At 49.2% G+C, this 21,161-nt stretch overlaps 1 protein-coding gene across 2 annotated transcripts in view; it reads left to right on the forward strand.

Annotated features, from left to right (window-relative positions):
* Window positions 1–21,161, forward strand: part of DAGLA (diacylglycerol lipase alpha) — a 106,625-nt gene that overhangs the window by 45,039 nt on the left and 40,425 nt on the right. For both annotated transcript variants that reach the window (XM_073346943.2, XM_073346944.2), the window contains exons 2-7: window positions 2,735–2,900; window positions 6,075–6,213; window positions 6,862–7,073; window positions 10,010–10,111; window positions 10,749–10,887; window positions 18,760–18,847. In XM_073346943.2, the coding sequence (XP_073203044.1) occupies window positions 6,119–6,213; window positions 6,862–7,073; window positions 10,010–10,111; window positions 10,749–10,887; window positions 18,760–18,847 (636 nt within the window). In that variant the 5' untranslated portion in view covers window positions 2,735–2,900; window positions 6,075–6,118. The remainder of the gene's footprint in view (window positions 1–2,734; window positions 2,901–6,074; window positions 6,214–6,861; window positions 7,074–10,009; window positions 10,112–10,748; window positions 10,888–18,759; window positions 18,848–21,161) is intronic.

A 21,161-nucleotide genomic window follows, 5' to 3' on the forward strand; every position in this document is an offset into this window, starting at 1 on the left:
CACTGTGAACCTCACACGAGATTCAGCAGGAAGAGATGTTTCTTTGTAAGTGTGCAGCCATAGGCAAGAAAGCACCTCCCCACCAACCTTAAGACATTTCCTAAAGATGAAATCACATCCCCCCCAGTGGAAGAACAGTTCCCAGATTGTGAGGATCCAGACTCTGAAGCAGAAAGAGCTCCATTTAGGGGCTTTAAAAATAACCGATTGAAGACTGATCATGTTTTGTACAAGTTCTAATTGCCGATTTCCGCTGGAGTCGAGTACAAGTACGTGCGTGTAGTCTGGTGTATTCGCAGGAACAGGGAGGGGCTCTGTGTGCGGCATTTGTGGTCACACAGCCCATGAGTTACGGGGCATGTACCATATCTGGCACACTTGCATGGTCGGGGGAGTGCAAGTCCCAGGAGAACACTCTGGTGGAGCTGGAAACCTGTCCAGTGGTGATGTGGCTTGTTGGGATGTGTGGTAGTGGGTTTTAATCCTGTGAACGCTCAGGGTATAGCGAGAGTGGTGGAACCCCTCATTGGCTTGTGGGCACCAGAGATAGACTTGTTTGGCTGCTTTCAACTGCTGGTACACTTTTAATTATTTTCTTCAGTACAATACAACTTTTGTGGCATCTGTATAAAATACACAAACAACCTTAACCGATTTAACAGAGTTAAATAATTTCAAAAGGGGAGAGAAATAAAAGTGTACAGGCAAGGGACAATAGGATTCCATCTGAGAGGCGAAGAGATATAAGATGCCACAGAGAAGGTTCTTACAGCTACAGTGGTCAGACTGCATGGCAGGATAGAGAAGAGGTCAAGGCTAGATGAAAAGTGGAGGCAGAGAGAAGGTTTTGAAGTCACCTAAAGCATGTCCTGGGATGGTTTTAAGAACACTGAGGACAGTTTTGAACCTAACCTTGAAATGAGTGGGGAGATGATGGAGTATTTTGGGGTGAATGTGCTCATTCATCTGTGAGTGTGTGAGAGAAGATGGCAGCAGCATTTTACACATGCCAGAGTCTCTGGAGCCAGGATCACAAGGAAAGGAGTTTCTGTAGTCACAGGCAGAGGAATGAAGGCCTAGCTGAGGATTTCAGAACGCAATTGTTTTCTCTCTTTTGGGTTTTCCGTTAAACGCTGCGAGCCCCTCCTGGAGCTGGGGTTGGGGAGATGGGTTGACGGCGGGGGTGGGGGTGCGGTTACAAGTGTGTCACATGGATGAGGTTGGTAAGGGATGGTTTTCAGTGCCTGTGTTATGCCACACTCAGCCTGCTATCTCATGCACGGATGGAGATGGCGAATGCCTCGGGACTGCAGATTCACTAAATCTCAGGGCCTCTCTACGGACGTTCCCTAGCAAGACTCTCTCTTTCCAGCACGCCTGTTTGAGCCTTAAGAAACTGTTGGTGCCACAGGGAACCCAGAGTTTGGTCACTTGAGGGCTTCCTGCTTCTGTTTCCCAGGAGAGGGCAGATTAGTTGGGGATTGGTCCTGCTTTGAGCAGGGGGTTGGACTAGATGACCTCCTGAGGTCCCTTCCAACCCTGATATTCTATGATTCTGTGACACGGGGTTGAGTGGAGAGCTGATAGCAGGTCGGCAGTTTCAGGATTATACAGGTGGTATACGTGAGAGTAAGCCCATTGCCTGTGTGGATTGGTGGTGGGGGGCGGGGGGGAGTTTCAGATGGGGGATTACTATAGGCTGCTGTGTCAGAGACTGTGTGGGTATAGGTGTTGTGCCTTGGGTGTCTGCATGTGAGGGTGTGAGCATGACAGCTCATTCCTCTGTGGATTTGGCTAGTGGGGAGTGGGTGATCTCTTGGGTTGGTTTGTCAGGGGCTGTGTGTATGCAGGTGGTGTCTAATGTCTAATGGGATATGTGTGAACCTATTTCCTTAGATTGCAGCTGTGTTCAGCTCATGTATTTACTTGTATACCTTCTTCTGTGGTTAATGTCAGACACATGAGGATGTTGGATTAAACTAAATCTAGGTTTAGCTGGAATCTTGTCTCGCTGTAGCATGTCTCTCTCTCTTGCTCTTTTCTCTAAGCCTTCACCCAACAGCTTTCTCTACCCCTCCCCCATGTCCTGCCATACCTAGAGAGCATGTCACAGGGAATTAAGGGCTAACAAGGCCTGGGAGAGGCTGTTCCTTTTGAACAGTCCCTCCTTTCTCTGACCAGGAGGGTGGCCCCTCCTGGCTGCCCCTTTCATGTCCTGTCCCCGCCTCCCCTCTGCATTCAGCGAATGCCAGGGGATAGAGTAGTGTCCCACAGCCTTTCTGAGCTTTCCTCCAGCAGCACCGTCTCTGATGCCATCCACTGCAGGGGAAGGGGGGTTCCTGCAGGCAGCCAAGCTCCAGGTCATTCCCAAAGGATCTCTGCAGCAAGCTGAATCTTTTCTGTTTCCCTGTGGCAGAGGGGAGGCGGTTTCCGTGCTGCTGCACTTGCTGGCTGAGAGCTCCCTCCTCTCTCCATCTCTCTGTGTGTTTCTCTCCCCATGACTCTGACAGCATCTCATGCTCTCGCTTTCAATCCTTCTTCCCACAATTCACACACAATCTCCTCAGAACAGGGATGATGTCACTTCCTTCTAGAGTGTGTGGAGGGGTGTGTGCGAAGGGGGGGAAGTCACGACCCTGGCTCATTCGCTCCAAGCAGCCCCAGTTGAATAAATGAGGTTTCCGTCTTGGAGGGAGGGAAGTGCTCTGAAGATGATGCCTGGCTTCCTTGGCAGACAGTCATCAAGCTGTCCTTTCCTCTTCTGACTGGGATTTTCAATGGCTGCATGAAGAGTTCGTGGTTTCCTCCTTCAGTCGTGATGTCTGTCTCCGTGGACGTGAACTTTCCCTGAAACACCCCCTCGGGAGAGAAGAATGTGCTTCTGCTGGACCACTTACCATGTAAGCGTTTCTGATTCCCATAGATCTAACTCTGGCCTGAAGGGTCAGGGTCCTGGGGCTCCTCGCACTGAGCACTTGTGCATGCATGTGCTTTCCCCCTAGGCGGGGCTCAGGGTCCCAGGGCTTCTCACACTCAGTGCTCTCTCAATCTCTGACCCTGGTTTTAGGCTGCTGGGCTTCCTTGTATCGTAAGTGCTTTTGCGTGCTGTAACCTGGGGAGCAAAGTCTGGGGCTCCTTGCACTCGGAGCAGTCTCTAACCCACTGTTTTAAGGTTCCAAGGCTCTTTTGCAATCAGTCCTCCGACTCTTCTCCTTCTTCCCCAGTCCCCTGCTAGGTTCATGTCTTCAGGCCTCCTCAAATATAACTCTTTGGCTGCATCCCAGGGTTCCAGATTCCAGGACTCCTCCCCCTGAGAGCACTATTTCTATCTTGCTGTAAGTCAGGTATGATAGTAACAGGCCTTCTCTCACTCTCTCTTTTGCTGTTTGTAACACAAGGGGTAGGACCCCTGGCTTCCTGGTTTAGATTTCACACAGACAATCATTAGAAATTAATTGCACTCTGTCTACCTCTGGTTTCCATGTTATGTGTAGGGTCTTCGTAAAAGAGAGGACTAGCAGCATCAGTCCCACAGTATTTATCATGTTCAATAATGAAAGGTTGGATACCCCATTTCAAGCCTACCTGTTGCTTTTCATCAGGAATCTACCCTAGGGCTCATTTTTTTCTGTAAGATATCACTGCTTAAACTGGTAGTAGGCAGGAAAGTCTGCAAAGTACAACTGCATGTACGGCTAGGTGCAGAAAAATGGTGGAATATACATTGATGGGGTACACTAGTAAACCAGGGAATGCTGGGATTGTCTGCATGGATAAAGAGCAGTTACAGGGAGGGAAAGGCTGGGAGGTACCACTGTGTTCATGGGCAAGGAGCAACAATGTGTAAGAGCAAGGTAAAAAGTATCTCTGTGTGCACTGATTTAGGGTAGCAGTATTCATGGTAAAGCTGGAAAGTACCACCATGTACCAGTGGTAGATGGTGGGGTTATTCATGATAAGGCTAGAAAGTATTGCCATATGGCCAGTGGAGTGAGCAGTTTGAAATGTACGAAGTGCGCTAACAAGTGTGTGCTAGGGGAGTGTGAATCCAAATGGTGTGTAGTTTTTTCATGTTGTTTTTTGTTCTGCTGAGCATGGAATACAGTGTTGCCTTTACTGAAGTGAGTAACAGGCTGGAAGTGTGTCAGCATGTTAATTGTGGCATTTCCTGAAAAGTGTTAGAGGTGTGTGTGTAGTCACTTCTGCTGCGTGACAGCATGTGTAGGAGAGCAAATCCAACTGGACCAGGGTGACAGCAATTGGCAGTGGACATGGGACAAGAAATGCTGCCCAGTTCTGGGATGAGCTGCAGTTCTTGTGTGCAGATTAGAGAGCAGAAACATAATTGACAGGTACAAGATGCCAGATCATGTGACCTGCTGTAACATCAGGCGTTCTAATAATATAGCTGTGTGGTGCTGCTAGGGCAGCTCGTGGGGCCTGTCATAAGCTGCAAATGTTTTTGTGGTTTGAAGATTCTAGTTAATTTAAATGTGATAACTCATCAAGTCATTTTATCCAGAGTATTTGAACTGGATTTTGAGATTTAATGTGAAAGAGTTACGATCAGTTTTGAGTTAGGAATGGGACCTGGCAGATTAGTATAGTAGTTTGTGCCCTCTGAAATCCTGATGCAAATCCTGATTATATCACAAGTAATAGAAATTAGATGTTTTTATTTTTGCCTTTGGGACGCTTGACTGGGTTATCCTGCTTGGCAGTACTTCACAGAGACAGCACTGGACTCGCACAGTTGCTGTAATTTGGGATTGAGGTGCACTGTCTCCAGTGTCTGGGTGTGAAGGAGTAGGATTAGAATAGCAGGCGGTACTGCAGATTAAGGTTGAGGTGCATGGGCAGAGCTGGATGGTGGCCCAGACTCTGTAATAGCATAGGAAGCTGCAGGTCAGCCTTGAAGTGCTTTGACAAAGCTGAGGGTGAAGGCAAGACTGGAATTGCCAAGGATTCTGTAACATCACCATGGATGTACACTGGCAGAGCACAGGGGGTTGCTGGTGGAAGCCAGAAGTGGAATAGCCTGAGATGCTGCAGGTCCGGATAGAAATACATTAACAAAGCCAAGCAGAGGTCTTACAACTGGTGTTGCAGGTCGCTATTGAGGTGCATCTTCAGACTGAAATAGCAGGGGGTGCTGCAGGGCAGGATTGAGGGTCTTTGGCAGAGCTGTGTAAGGGGTAACCTTGGACTAGAATAGCGGGGCAATTGTTGCAGGGCAGGATTGAGGTGCAGAGCTGCATATGCAGGGGAGCTTTGTATAACCCCTGACTGCTGTTGCCAATGCTAATTAAGGATTATCAGGTTGAAAAACTAATAAATAAAAGAGAGAGAAAGGGAGAGAAGCAATTGTCCCTTAGGTCTCCAATGATTTAATGCATACAGGAGGCAACGTGAGGAAACGGGGCTTCTAAACAGTCTGCAGTTAAGATTGAGATCTCCTTGGACGCTGCTTCCTTAGCTCTGGCACACCATGGAGGCTGTAGGGTGCACACCCCCAAGAGATGGGAAGGAAATGTACAGCTCTCCAGGTGGTGTGTGAGGGCCAAGTGTTAATGGATGCTTTGGAGCACCTGGCCAGCTGAGAGGAAGGTATTCTGAGGAAGCTTTTGAGAGAAGCACCTGGTGGCAGATGTGTGGGAGAACACGGTAATAGCGAGCTGTACAGAGGTTAGGCTGGCACAACCTGTCGTAGGTGCCCAGCAGGGATCACTTACAAACACAGAGCTCTGTAACAGGATTCCAACTCATCGTGTTCGAGTGAGGGTTAATTACATTCAGCGTGAGCTACACACCTGTTTAAGCTAATGCTTCCCACAATCTTTGACTGCCTTTCTCTCTCCCCGCCTCCCCACCTTGAGTTTGGTATGCCTACCCCTCTTCGTCTGCTGGTGATAGCTAGAGGAAATATGAAGCTGTCATGGGAGTGGGATGGAAAGGACTCTCAAACAGGACCCTCTCCTTGGTGTGTGGCGGATGGAGGGGATTTTAAGACAGCACGGGGTGCACTGAGGAACTGGAGGGGACCTGCATCCTTCATTCCTGCTTTCCTGTTTCAGGAGATGAGCATCGTGCCTGCTGAGCCTCCTCAGACCCGCTAGCCATGCCAGGGATTGTGGTGTTCCGCCGTCGCTGGTCTGTGGGCAGCGATGACCTCGTTTTGCCAGCCATCTTCCTCTTCCTCCTTCACACCACCTGGTAAGTGAAGAGCACAGATGCTCAGGAGAAGGCTGCTCTGCAGCAACTCATGACTTCCTTTTGCTACTCCCATCTCCAGTGGCTGGAGTTCTCTTCAGTTCCCCTGTATAGCGCAGGAAGATTGTATTGGACACTTATGACTGGTACCAAATTGTTCTGAACTTCTGGTCCCTCTTGCTTTCCCCTTTCCTTGGATCAGTGCTATTCAAAGCCTTTGTCCCACTTTCACAGGGGAAGCCTCTGTTAGAAGCCTGGTGCCTGTAACTCCAGATACATCCCCACCCTTTATCCTGAGTGGTCTATTGAAATTTGGGGTTGTGCTTCTTTAGGGGGGCCCACAAGACAGAGATTTGAGTGTGGTGCCTCTGGTGTGTCCCAGGGGATATCTCAGAACTGCCAAAGGTGAGATCTGGGCAGCATGTCTCCCAGCAGCTGGGAAAGAGAATTCAGGACCAAATTAATATATAGATGATCTATAGGTGAGTGGGAGAACTAGCAGGAAATGTACAGGCCATCTAGGGTTCCTTCTTTTAGTCCTAAGGATAAAAAACCTGGCTGTGAGGAGACTCTAGCTGAGGGAATATTACCAGATGCTGGGCTGCTTTGCTTGGTGTTGCCACTGGTAAATAGTTGGCTTGTGCATGGCAGGTTTGTGATCCTTTCCGTGGTGCTCTTCGGGCTGGCGTACAATCCCAACGAGACCTGTTCCCTTAACCTGGTGGACCATGGCAGAGGCTACCTGGGCATCCTGCTCAGCTGCATGATCGCAGAGGTGGCAATCATCTGGCTCAGCATGCGTGGCAGCATCCTGTACACAGAGCCCCGGGACTCGATGCAGTATGTGCTCTATGTCAGACTGGGTAAGAGGCAGCAGCATAGGGCCTTCTAACCATTTACCCTCCACTCTGCCATCTGTCACTCTCAGAAGACTTTTCCTCCCTACACCCTGACAAATACACAGCCCCTAAGAGACACCTAGATAGCCACTCTTCTGTGACATGTACATGAATAGCTATGGAGCTCTTCTGGAATGGGTACACAACCCCCTGTCCTCCCATACATACCTTCACCCGCCACCCAAAACACCCTCCCAGCAAACCTTTCATTCATCCTCCCCTCACTGTGACACCGTGTACACCCCATCCCTACAACAAATACATTCATCCTTCTTCCTGCAGTACAATTGTACACTCACTCTGTGACGCATTTACACCTTTGCCCCCTCTTTCGCAACAAGGTTTCCAATAACACAAGTATATGCCTCAGTACAACACATGCCTGTCACCCAGCCTTCACCCACCGACTTAAAGGCCACCTCTCAATACGCATACCCATCTAGCAGTGTGCACGTACATAACCCACCTCCATATAGATAACTATATTTACTGGATGCCTCCCCTCCTCCTGAGATGTGCATACAGACCTCTTTTCCTCCTAAGACCTTTCCCCCTGTCACCCATCCTGAGCTCCTCAGAGTCATACCAGAAAGGGTAACAGACACTGGTCTCTTGTGCAGGTGTTGGGATATCCCAACACAAGGTTTCTCACTCTATCCTTCCCTTCATCCCACAAGGTATGGAAATGTATTTAGGCCACCACATCTTTTCCCTGGGGGAAGTATTTTTATAAGGAGTCTGGTGGAGAAATCTTTTGGGTAGACAAGGAGTTGTGCCCATTTTAAACATGAGGGCAGGGCAGCCTGTTGCCTGTCCTTGTTTTGCTGGCTTCTTTCCACTTAGGACTTATCAAAAGCCCAGCATCCTCTCTTGAAAGCTCTCTCCATATGGGAGGCAGTTCCATCTTTGCTGAGTGCTAAGTGCAAACCATTAACGAGCAAAGCAAACAAATCTTCCTCCCTCCATTTCTCCCAGACACTGTGGAGTCTCCCAAGGGAAAGGAGTGGAGCCTGGCAGTTTGAGACTGACTGTATTAAATCAAGGTTGAGTGGAAGGGGCAGAAAAAGGGAAAAACCAAGTGAGAGATCTCTTTCCCCCACACCAGCTCCCTGCAAAGTCACCAAGCCCTTTAATACCATATATGCACTGGACTTATTCCGTATTAGGGAGCTATACTGAAACTGAGTCTTGGGCTTGTCTGTGTTTAATTTCCAAAATTTCTCACTGTTGCTACCACAGTTTCATCAGTTCCTCTGGTATTAGCTGTGTGGGTGTTACCACTAGTGTAGTCAAGGCCCCTGTGTCTCTGCCCCCAGAAGTCTTGTCTATGCTAATGCTCCCATGGATGGAGCTGATGTGATGGTAGCAATGGTAGGAATTTGTGGGGGAAAGAGCCAGTGAACACAAGGCCTAGTGCACAGTTTTTAAACATGCTACTGGCTGGCCAAACAGCATGAGAAAGTGTTTGCTGGAAGTGTATTTAAACCAGGCTCAGTAGGATGGTGCAAGCCCATGGCCCTAGAGATGACAGGAGTGTGAGTGCCTGACAGGTCTGCAATTAATCGAAGAAACAGCAGATCAATGTCTTGGGCAGGTGCCTGTGTCTCAGTTGAGGGAAACAACTCCAGTGGCTGAGATGTACCAACTGGTGAGGGAAGTAGTACCCAAAGTGCTCAAGGAAGACAGAGGGTTCTGGCCTTAAAGAAGTGGCAGCATGTGACTAGAACAGACCTTGAGTCTGCCAGAGCATCCCCTGCTCCTGGAGCTGGCAGAGTTGAGGGGGTATAATCCCTACCCCAAATCTGGTAGAGCCCAAGGGAGGTGAGCACGCCACATTCTCTCTCAAGTCTGCCGAAGCTAGTTGGGAACAGACCCCGCGTTACACATACATCCTCCTAGGTTTGCTAGAGCCCATGGAAAATTAACCCCGCCCTGTATGCCCCTTTCTGAACCTGCCAGATGCAGGAGGGATTATCTGTGTCCCGAGGCTGCCAGGCTTGGGGGCTTAACTTCCTCTGCCCTTCTCGCACGCTGTGAGTCTGCTAGATGGTCCAGTGGCTAGGATGCAAACTTGGAACTTGGAAGACCTGGCTTCAGTTCTCTGATGTACCACAGACTTCCTGTGTGAGCTTGGGCATGTCAGTTAGCTTCTGTGCCTCAGTTCCCCACCTGTAAAATGGGGATAATAGCATTTCCCTATGCCACAGTGGTGTAGTGAGGATAAATACACTGAAGATTGTGCGGTGCTCAGATACTGTGATAACGGGGGCTATATAAGTACCTAAAATAGATAAATTCCCTTCCACACACACCAGATTTGCCAGAATGTACAAGGTGGGATTAATCACATATACAAACCCTCCTAAATTTGCCTAAGGGAATTAACCTCTCCCTTCCAAATCAGGCAGGCCGTGTATCATGGGGAGGCAGATGCATGGTTACACAGTGGTACATTATGTAGGAGAGTCTCTGTGCATTGGAGTGGGGGTGTGGGAAAAGACAAGGTGGGGTATGACTGTGTGTCTGAATCAAGCCGGGTGTTGCAGCTGTGTGTATGTACAGTCAGGGTGTAACATAGGGGTAGGGGCCGTTGAAGAGCTAGTGGATCTCTGTACTTATTCCTTGAGGATGAACTCGGAAAGCACCGTGGCCAAAATCTGTTTTGTGCTGCTCTCCTGCTGGAGAGCAGTGCCTATTCTAGTGGGGCATGAACCAGCCACTGGTTAGAGTTCATTTAGCATTAGGAACTGGGATTTCTCTCTTGGCATGAGGCTGCTGATATGAGATACAGGTGGGATTGACAGAGCTGGGGCTAGGAGGATGCCCACCTTTCTGGGGAGAAGCAGTGCTTAACTGTTAGAAATTTGCTGCTATTGCGCTCTGTGTTCCTATTGTTTCAGCCATCCTGGTGATCGAGTTTGTGTACGCTATTGTGGGCATCGTTTGGTTAACACAGTACTACTCCTCCTGCAATGACCTCACTGCCAAGAGTGTCACCTTGGGTATGTATTCGGGTGTCCTGAATGTAGTGCTCAGTTAGTGCATTCATGTGCTCTTGTGCACGTAGGGGGTGCTCCTTATTGGGGAGTTACTCCATACATGGGGAGGTACCCCTGGGAATGGATTGAAATACAGTCACTGTGAATATAGTGCTTGCTGTCTGGCTATGTTACTGCACAGAGCAGGCATTGTATTCATATGTTTGAGCTGTCTCCAGAGGGACAGGAATCCAAGTTCCCAGCATTGGGTCTGGTGGGTGAATCTGAAGGACACTGTTCTTTACAATTTGTTCTGCAGAGACTTAACTAGTTACCCAGATTTCTTTTCAGGATCTCAGCTAGTCTTAATGGGGTCCTGACATATGTCCTAGAATCCTTCTAGGTATTGAACAGATATTTAGGTGTCTCCCTCTGTGTGGGTAACCTCCAAGCAAGAATCCTGAGGCTGGAGAACCCAGCTGTGATCAGAGACCCTCCCAAAGGAGTTCTCTGCAAGAGTGAGATGGTTAATGCCATCTCTTTGCTCGCTTTGCAGAAATGGAAAGATGAACTGGTATGCACACAAGAGATTAGGGTGGATGAACCATTGCTGTGGCTCCAGGACAGACCCCCCGACTTTCCCCTTCTTCTCTCTCTACAGGAATGGTCGTCTGCAACTGGGTCGTCATTCTGAGTGTCTGCATCACTGTTCTGTGTGTCTTTGACCCGACGGGACGGACCTTTGTCAAACTGCGAGCCACAAAGAGGAGACAGCGCAACCTGAGGACGTACAACCTGCGGTAAGGAAGCAGGGCACAGTTCTCCAGAAAGAGGAGGTCCGGAAGCCCATATTGATCTGTCCAACTCTTGGCTCTTTCCCATCCTACCTCAGGGTGCTCTCCACTACAAGCATCAGTGCATTTCTCTGTTGAGCATCATTTCAAAAGAACACAGGCCAGATGCTCCGGTATATGTATGCTGCACAGCACATGTACATCAGTGTATGTGTCTGCAGTGAGCGGTCTGATTGGATCCCAATGTAAGCCCAGGGTCTTGCTGTCCCCAGTGAGCCCTGGTGCGGCAGTGCATAATATCCTATACCAGTCATCCTTTTGCCTGGCTGTTTGCCCTTCTACACTGCTGCAACACTGATGCTCTAGTTAAGGTTGAGACAGCATCTTCATTCCAAGCTCCTTTCTTTGCTCATTGTTTGTCTTTTTTTTAATTATTCCCCTCTGGTATGCTTTGTCTCAGCCCAGAAGCAATTACTTTTGTGTTGATAGTTAGACATTATAATTAAGAACCCATTGTGCCATTTGTGAGTAACCCAAAATAGAGGAGAGGTTTTTTTTTCACCCAGTAAGATTTTTTTTTTTGGATTTTTTTTAAAATGCTGGACAGCACAAACTGGCTTTGTTTTCACCTGCAGTGTGGACATGTATATAGCCCTTGGTGAGGAATGTGGCTTTGCCAGTTGAGGACATTTCCTTTTGCATGTGCAAAGGTATGACCATTTGAAAATAGCCTGCAAGTCATGTGTTTCAGATCAAGAATATACAGTGAGGGGTGGTGCTCCAAACATTTGCTCCAACTTTGACTTGAAAAGGGATCGTTCAAATGCTGTTCATGTTTTGGGAAAGACCCTTGAACCATCAAAGAGCCATACAGCAAACTCATGTACCCTTTAAGGAGTTTGGATTTTTTTCAATGGAGAGATCCCTCCTTACCATTCAACATGTAACTTGCATCAGTTCTGGAAATCCAGGGCTCTTCAGTACCCTGTTAGTCTATCTTGCATGCTTCAAACTTGCTCTGTTGAAATCAAGACGGTCCCGGGTAGGTCAGGATCCAGCTCTAAGACCACATGCCAAATCCCAGCAGGTTTGATTCAGGTCTTCCTCCTCCTGAAAGAGAGAGAAACTGAGCACTCTGCAGTCTGAGAGGTTTCTTTTGCCTGAGATCTCAAAAGTCACTGTTCTGTGGATATTAAAGGCCCCAGGGCACCGTCAGTCAGGGTATGGCTTTGTCCCAGTGTCCTTGACCAAATTTCTCCTCCCCATATTGTTATGCAGTGTGCTATTGTCATGGAGTGTGGGGGAGTCCGGGCCCTGCACCCCTCTTCCTGGGATTCACTGAGACTCTCAGCCAGCCAGTAAAACAGAAGGTTTATTGAACAACAGGAACACAGTCTCAAGCAGAGCTTGTGGGTACAACCAGGACCCTTCAGTCAAGTCCTTCTGACCCAGCCCTGGGGTTCCCTGCGTTCCACCACCCAGCACCAAACTGAAACTAACCCCCCCCAGCAGGCTCCCTTCTGCAGCCTCTGTTCACATTCCCTGGCAGAGGTGTTACCTCCCCCTCCCCCTCCTGGCTCAGGTTACAGGCTCTCAGGTCTCCCAGTGAAACTCCCCTGCCACATTCCCAGGTCAACACTCTCCCCTCCCTGCTGCGTCACATCTCTTCCCCCTTCGAGACTGAACTGAGCGGGGTCACTCTGACCATTGACCTGGGGAAGTTCAGTGCCCCCTCTCCAGGACAGCGCATCCGCTATCATGTTGGCACTTCCCTTCACGTGGACCATGTCCATGTCGTAATCCTGCAGGAGCAGGCTCCACCTCAGGAGTTCGGCGTTGGCTTCTTTCATCTGGTGCAGCCAGGTCAGGGGAGAGTGGTCGGTGAACACAGTGAAGTGTCGCCCGAAGAGATATGGCTCTAGTTTCTTGAGGGCCCACACCATGGCCAGGCACTCCTTCTCAATGGCCGTGTAGTGTTGCTCCCGGGGTAGCAACTTCTTGCTCAAGTACACGATGGGGTGTCTCTCCCCCTTTTCATCCTCCTGCATTAACACCGCCCCCAGTCCCGTGTCTGAGACGTCGGTGAACACCATAAAGGGCTTGTCAAAGTCTGGGTTTGCTAGAACTGGGCCACTGACCAGAGCCTCCTTCAGCGCCCGGAAAGCCTCCTGGCACTGCTCGGTCCAGACCACCTTGTCTGGCTTCCCCTTCTTTCATAGCTTGGTGATGGGGGTGGCTATGGCGCTAAAGCGGGGCACAAACCTTCGATAGTATCCTGCCAACCCAATAAAGGCTTGGACCTGCTTTTTGGTGTGGAGAGCAGGCCAGTCTCTGATCACCTCCACCTTAGCTGGTTCCGGCTTTAGGCGGCCGCTCCCCACCCAATGGCCCAGGTAAGATACTTCAGCCATCCCCACCTTGCACTTCTCTGCTTTTACAATCGGTCCAGCACTTGTCTAACCTGGGACACATGGTCCTCCCAGGTCTGGCTAAAGACACAGATGTCATCAATGTACGCTACGGCAAAACTCTCCATCCCCCTCAGTAGCTGATCCACCAGGCACTGGAAGGTGGCTGGCATTCCCTTGAGGCCGAAAGGCAGGGTCAGGAACTCATAGAGCCCCAGAGGGGTAATAAAGTCTGATTTCAGCCGGGCATCTGCATCCAGCGGCACTTGCCAGTAGCCCTTTGTAAGGTCCATAGTGGTAAGGTATCGAGCTCCTCCCAGCTTATCTAGGAGCTCATCAGGCCTGGGCATGGGGTAGGCATCCGGTACAGTGATGGCATTGAGCTTCCGATAGTCCACACAGAACCGGACTGACCCGTCCTTTTTGGGGACTAGCACCACCGGCGAGGCCCAAGGGCTGGCAGATAGCTGGATCACCCCCAAAGCCAGCATGTCCCGGACCTCTCTTTCCAGGTCCTGAGCAGTTTTCCCTGTGACTCGGAAGGGGGAGCATCTTATCGGCAGGTGCAACCTTGTCTGCACCCAGTGGACAGTCAGATTAGTGTGTCCAGGCTGGTTGAAAAATAGCTGTCGGTATGGATGCAGCAGCCCCCTGATCTCAGCTTGCTGGGCAGGGGTTAGCTGATCCGAGAGGGTAATTGTTTCCAGGGGGGAACCAGCTCTGGTCCCAGGGAATAGATCTACTAAAGGGTCATCTCCCTGCTGCTCCCAATGTCCACACACGGCCAACACCACATTCCCCCTGGCATAATATGGCTTCATCATATTCACATGGTACACCCGGTGGTGGTGCGCCCGGTTCGACAGCTCCACCACATAGTTTACCTCATTTCACTGCTTGACAACCTTGAAAGGGCCTTCCCAGGCGCCCTGTAGTTTGTTCTTTCTCACGGAGATGAGAACCATCACCTGATCCCCGGTGGCGTAGGTGCGGGTTCGCGCCGTGCGGTCATACCAGATCTTCTGCTTCTTTTGGGTTCTGGCCAGATTCTCCCTGGCCAGGCCCATGAGTTCAGCAAGTCTCTCTCGGAAGATCAGGACATACTCCACCACTGACTCTCCATTGGGAGTGGCCTTCCCCTCCCATTTGTCTCTCATCAGGTCCAGGGGGCCCCTCACCCTCCTTCCATATAACAGTTCGAAAGGCGAAAATCCGGTAGACTCCTGGGGTGCCTCCCTGTACACGAACAACAGGTGAGGTAAGTACTTATCCCAGTCCTGCGGGTGCTGGTTCATAAAGGTTTTCAGCATCATTTTTAGCGTCCCATTGAACCTCTCCACCAGCCCATTGGACTGGGGGTGATAAGCTGAGGCCCAGTTGTGCCGGACCTCACATTTCTCCCATAAGCACCAGAGCAGGGCAGACATGAAGTTGGATCCTTGGTCTGTCAAGACTTCCTTGGGGAACCCCACTCGGCTGAAAATGGTCAGGAGCGCATCCTCCACGATGTCTGCTTCAATGGAAGCTAAGGGCACTGCCTCGGGGTAGCGGGTGGCAAAATCTACCACCACCAGAATGTATTTCTTCTCCGACCGGGTCGTCTTGCTCAGAGGTCCCACTATGTCCATGGCCACCTTCTGGAAAGATTCCTCTATGATGGGCAAAAGTTTCAAAGGCGCTTTCCCCTTGTCCCGGGCCTTCCCCACCCTCTGACAGGGGTCACAGGATCGGCAATGCATCCTCCCTGCTACCCCCTGACCGACTGTTCACAAACTCGTCGGCCAGCTGCCCTGCGTGCTGTGGGTTCTCTAGCTTTTTGTCCTCCAACCATAGCCTCAGGTCGGAAGGGCACTGTTCATAGAGTTGCTCCAGTACGATTAGGTCAAGCAGGTCCTCTTTAGCTTGGGCCCCAGCTGTCCACTTGCGGGCATATCCCTGCATTCGGTTGACCAGTTGTAGGTAGGTGACCTCAGGCGTTTTACGCTGACTCCGGAACCTTTTCCAGTACATCTCGGGGGTCAGCCCAAACTCACGGAGCAGGGCCTGTTTGAACAGTTCATAGTCCCCTGCCTCCGGCCCTTTCATTCAGCTGTACACCTCCACGGCTTTGGGGTCCAGTAAGGGGGTGAGAAACTGGAGCCTGTTGGCAGGGTCAACCCTGTGCATCTCGCAGGCATTCTCAAAGGCCGTCAGGAAGCTATCTGTGTCCTCCCCCTCCTTACGCTGGGCCAGGAAGCACTTATCAAAGCTCCTTGCAGTCTTGGGTCCCCCCTCACACACCATAGCGGGGCCCCACTGCTCCTCAGCCTGGCCAGCTCCAGTTCATGCTGTCTTTGTTTCTCCTTCTCCTGACATTCCCTCTCATTCTCCTCCTGCTCATGCTGATGTTGTTTTTCATGACCCTCCAGCTGCCTCATTTTCATCTCCCTCTCCCATTCCAGGCGCATCCGTTCCAGGGATGGGGAGCTCCGTTGGGAGGATCCCCTGCTGGCTGCCAGGGTCAGGGTGCCCTCGGTATTCGATGGGCTTCTCCCAACCCCTTACCCAGGCATAGGTAGGAAGGGTCTCGGGATGTCCTCGGTAGCAGTCTGACCCCTCCCAGCCTGGTCAGGCCCCAGGGCCCACGCTGCATCCACCGGGCGGCTTCCCTCAGGGACAGGGATCGGGTCATCCAAGCGATCCCTCTCCTCCAACTGGGCAATCAGCTGTTCCTTGGTGGACCTCCCAATGCGCAGCCCCCTCTGCCTGCACAGCTCCACCAGGTCGCTCTTACGGCATTTAGCGTACATCTCCCTGCTGGCCACTCGCAGGCCTGAGCAGCTTTCCAAGGTTTCCAGGAAAAACCTCTAGTGTGCCAGTCCTTCTTGAGGTCACCACCTCTTTGCCAGGGTTGAGCTGCAGACTCCTCCGCCCCTGGGACCACTCGCTGCAATCCCCCGGGGGACCCTGTTACTGCAAAAGTCCTTCTCTCTGGTCACACACCCCCAGGGGTTAACCGCCCCCTGAAACCGTCTCTCTCTGAATCTTCAGCACGCCTGGTCCCCGTCAATCCCCCTTCGTTTTACTGCTCCCCAGTCACTTACTGCAGGAAGCGCCGTCCACGGGGTGCAGTAGATCCCACCGCTACCACCAGTTGTCACGGAGTGTGGGGGAGTCCGGGCCCTGCACCCCTCTTTCTGGGATTCACTGAGACTCTCAGCCAGCCAGTAAAACAGAAGGTTTATTGAACAATAGGAACACGGTCTCAAGCAGAGCTTGTGGGTACAACCAGGACCCCTCAGTCAAGTCCTTCTGGGGGAGCAGGGAGCTTAGACCCCAGCCCTGGGGTTCCCTGCATTCCACCACCCAGCACCAAACTGAAACTAAACCCCCGCTAGCAGGCTCTCTCCTGCAGCCTGTGTTCACGTTCCGGGGACAGAGGTGTTACCTCCCCCTCCCCCTCCTGGCTCAGGTTACAGGCTCTCAGGTCTCCTAGTGAAACTCCCCTGCCACATTCCCAGGTCAACACTCCCCCCTCCCTGCTGCGTCTCAGCTATGTACCTGATGTTTACAGCCTTCCACCCCAGAGATGGCTGAATTTCAGTGGTGATTGGTGTATGTAACCAGAGATCTGCTGCGATATAATGTTATATGGAAAAAATGCTATGATGTATTTTTTATTATTATTATTATTTATCTATTTATTAAAACAATAGCCCCCAAAAGGTTTATTTTTAAATCATCTTCTGGTCTTGGCCCTAATCCTGCAAGGTGCCAGGCATTGTCAGTTCCCATTGGGATTAAAGGGAGTTAAGGACACTCTCCGCCTTGCAGGATCAAGCCTTTAGTCCTCAGTGGCAAGTGCCTATAACATGTAAGAGTCAATGTGACCTTTGTAAATGCATTTAAAACTTGAGCTGTGTTTTCGCTGTCTTAACCCTTAACAGAGCCTGTCAAGATGACAGATTTCCTTTGGATTTATTTGTCACATTTAGGACAGTTCATTTTTGGTGGCTTCCTTTTTGTGCTACTCAGCTGTTGTTATTAGACTCTCTGTTGTGTTATATGGCTATTTTCATGCTCACAGAAGTCAAAGATAGTTCAACTAATTATGTTCAGACTTACCTGACAAATTCACCTTTGGGCTAAGACTAAACACATGAAATTCCAGCCCAGAAAGGCTGGTTTGTGCCCCCCTGCTCCCCCCGTTAGAGCAGTTGTGAAGTCCTTGAAACTGACAGAGGAAGTAAAAATTCTGCCACCCGGGTTCCTTAGCATTTCAGAAAGCTTATGATTTTCTCTAGCTCAGTTACAGTACAGTGCTAACTCCATTTTAAAACTATATTCTTGTTCATCTTTTGGAATCTTAGTTGCAAGTTATGGGCTACTTTTTAAACCTTTACATATCCCCTTTCTGGCACTATATGTTGAATTGCTTGACTGGGTCCCATGCTTTTATAGGAGTCATCCTGCTTACCAAAATCTTTTTCCAAAAGCAACCCACTGTACTCATGAGCTTTTCCAATCAGGATCCTGTGCCTGGAGAACAGGGTTGAGGTGACTTGTTTTTAATCACACTGAAGCACATTAAACCTTAATTCATCTGTGCTGGCACCAACAGAGCAAGTATCCGATTGGGATACCAAGGGATGATCCCTATAGTAAAAGACTTTCAGCAGAGAATCAAAGGCACTACCATCCCCAGCCTTAAAGTGAGATGAATTTCAGTTTGCTTGATCTAATCCTCTTTGCTTTGCATGTGCCTCAGTCAAAAACAGGAAAGGAACTGGTCACAAAATGTAGTTCCCCAAGGCCAGTGGCACCTGGGCTTGACTTGAGCTTCACTATGGTGTATTGTAAAATCCAGTTTGAAAGGAGTCAGTTTGTCCCATAGAGGTAAAAGTTCTCTCCTTGTGAATAGCAGTAAATCCTAGGGAAGGCACCTCACCTGCAAACAATTACCTTTAGGTACCCCTCCAAGCTCCAAAGAATGAGACATCCTTGGACATTCTGCTTCTAGCAGACCATGGAACATTGATGTCCTCGTTACAACCATCCAAATCAGAAAAGGACATCATGTATGTGAGCACTGAGGCTCAGCACTGGCCAGACAAGTCAGAACTTTCACAAATGTCTCCCCCTCCCTCCCAACACACTCTACTAGCTGTCAATCAGTCATACGTGGAGTGCTGTCTCATAAACAATCTCCCCTGCCCTGTGTATGTTTGTCTATATACAGCATGGGCCAGACTCTCAAATCCACTAAGTCCCCTTTGTACTGCTGCCAGAGCAGTGTATAGGGGCCTTAGTGGAAATGAGAATTAGGCTCTCTATGTATATTATCCTTGACATCACATAGTCTGCATGGTTTGTACACCAGGTCCTAGTGCTTGTCTCTCTGTGTTCTTGTTGCTGTTGTCTTTACTCCTGCACCTCTGCTATGCAACTGCTTTTCCTTTGTCCATATGCATTCTTTGTTTCCCTGATGCAGGCATCGCCTTGAGGAGGGACAGGCCAGCAGCTGGACTCGCCGGCTCAAAGTTTTCCTTTGCTGCACACGGACAAAGGACTCCCAGTCAGTAAGTAACAAACAGCTCTGCATCAGAGGGCAAATTCCAGGCCCAGCCAGCTTTGTCCTGGGCTTTTCTGAATATAGCACTGTGAGAATCCCCAGGACTGACAAAGGAAGTGTCTCACTGGTTTCAGCAGAGGGCACTCTCACCTGGTTGGGATTTAGGGGCACTAAGTGCAGTGGGAGAGGAGAACAGTGGAAATTTTCCTCTAGGAGCAATAAACTGAACAGCTCTCAGAATAGGTGGGTGCAAAGTCTTGCAGTATGGTGGTCCCCTCATCCTCCTTTGAGTTACAGGTTTTCTAGAGTAGACTGGCTGATTGTCAGGAATACGAATGATAAGAGAAGCTAGAGGATCGGTTTGGAAGGTGATCACCTGGATCACTGAGCCCAATCCCTGTACGGCACAGGAAGGACTATATATAACTGCTATAACCAGGTCCAGAGAGGCAGGTCCCCAGACAGGGTGATGGTCTCTTAAAGGTGGATAGCGTTTTACCCATCTGATCCTGGAAATTATGGAGTCGTGGGACCAGGATTAATAAAAGGGGGCATCCTCTTACAGTATTATTTAATACAGCTGTGTCCCATCTGAATGTCACTATGGTGATGTCCAGTTGTTGCTCAGAGTCTCTTACCCTGGGTGTGGGTGAACCATCCCTTAGTTCCATGATATAACGTAGCACCTAGATGAGTACAATATGAGAGGGAGAACCCAACACAGCTTGAGTAGGGGAAAATCATGTCTGAGCGCTGGGATTCTTTGCAAGGGTTAACTGAGTAGTAGTTAAGGTGGAAACACTTGATATATTGTTCATTTAGACTTTGAAAAAGCCTTCGAAGAAATTCCCTCACAAAAGGTTATGTATGTGGAAATTTAGTAGTTCCTAGGGACGCTGTCAGCTTTAAGATCACACTTCTGCCTGAAGCTTTTTTACCTGCTGTTGTTAAATGTAGCACCTAAGATTCCTGTAAATGAAGATTAGAGCAGAAAAAAGTTTTTTATTGTGTTTACTTTCTGCATTTCATGAACTTTGATGCTTCCCTGTTTCTTCATCATTAATACTTACTTCAGTTTTCCCTGTTGTTTGTGAGATCCTTTCAAAGAGCAGCAAGGGAGAGAAAGAGAGACATCTTAAAAATAGGAAAGTGCAAAGCCACCAGAATTGGCAGGAGGTCTCTTACGGGCAGATGGAGTGCCTAAAACTACTGCTAAGTACAGTGACTCAGTGTCAAATTAAGTGTTCCTGTGAAGTCTTGTCGTGGCTTACAAACTGAGGTAGGAGACAGTGACCAATTCTCAGTGTGGAAAGTTTTATAATGTAGATCAGTGGTTTTCAATCTTTTTTCATTTGTGGACCCCTAAAAAATGTTGATTGGAGGTGTGGACACCTTTGGAAAGCTTAGACATAGTCTGCAGAGCCCCAGGAGTCCGTGGACCACAGGTTGAAAACCACTGCTGTAGATAGTTCCCCCACAGATCTGGCCTAATGGCTTAATCCTGGCTCCCAGTGAAGTCAGCAGAAGCTTTCGTATTGACTTCAGCGGGAGCAGATTCATGCACTAGATCTGGTGTTCACTGTATTTATTAATGGCCTTCTGGAGAGGTAAATAGTAAGGTGGCAAATTTTGCAGAGGACACAGTAATAATTAGGTTAGTCAAAACTATGGAGCATTTGTGAGGAACTTGTGAAGGATCAGGCAGAATGAAGGAATTGTTACCGATGGCAGATGAAAGTCATCAAAGATAAGGGCAAGCTAATACACATTGCAATGAACAATTTAAATTACTTGTACACGCTGATGGGCTCTAAATTAGCTATAACCTCTCAGGAAAAGATCTAGGAGTTATTGAGGACAGTTCAGCAAAGACATCAATGTACAGCGGTGGCCAAAAATCAGAAAAGATTCTTGGCTGCATTAGAAGGGAATAGAGAACGATATGGAAAAACTCTGAGGGCATTCAAAATCAATAGTACATCTGCACTAATTACAGCTTGCAATTTTGGTATCCTAATCTCAGAAAAAAAGACACAGGACAGGTGCAGAGAATGGTACTGAAAGAAATGTGGGGCTGTTTATGTTCTTTACCCTGGAGAGGAGATGGGTTGAGAAGATTCAGAGCACTGTAAAATAGTGGATGGTCTGGAGAAGGCCACCGGAATGCTCTTATTTGTCCTATTTGTAAATCAGAGATTAAAGTGAAGGCTTTGTTAGATAGTGTGTAACTAACCTGGGGATGTTGTTACCGAGCCGCACGGGGCTTAATGAGAATCACCAAAGTATCAGGCACTTGTCACTTTTGAAATCCCCCAATAGAC

Source organism: Lepidochelys kempii, chromosome 6 (assembly GCF_965140285.1).
Source record: "Lepidochelys kempii isolate rLepKem1 chromosome 6, rLepKem1.hap1, whole genome shotgun sequence".
Classification (NCBI taxonomy): Eukaryota; Metazoa; Chordata; order Testudines; family Cheloniidae; genus Lepidochelys; species Lepidochelys kempii.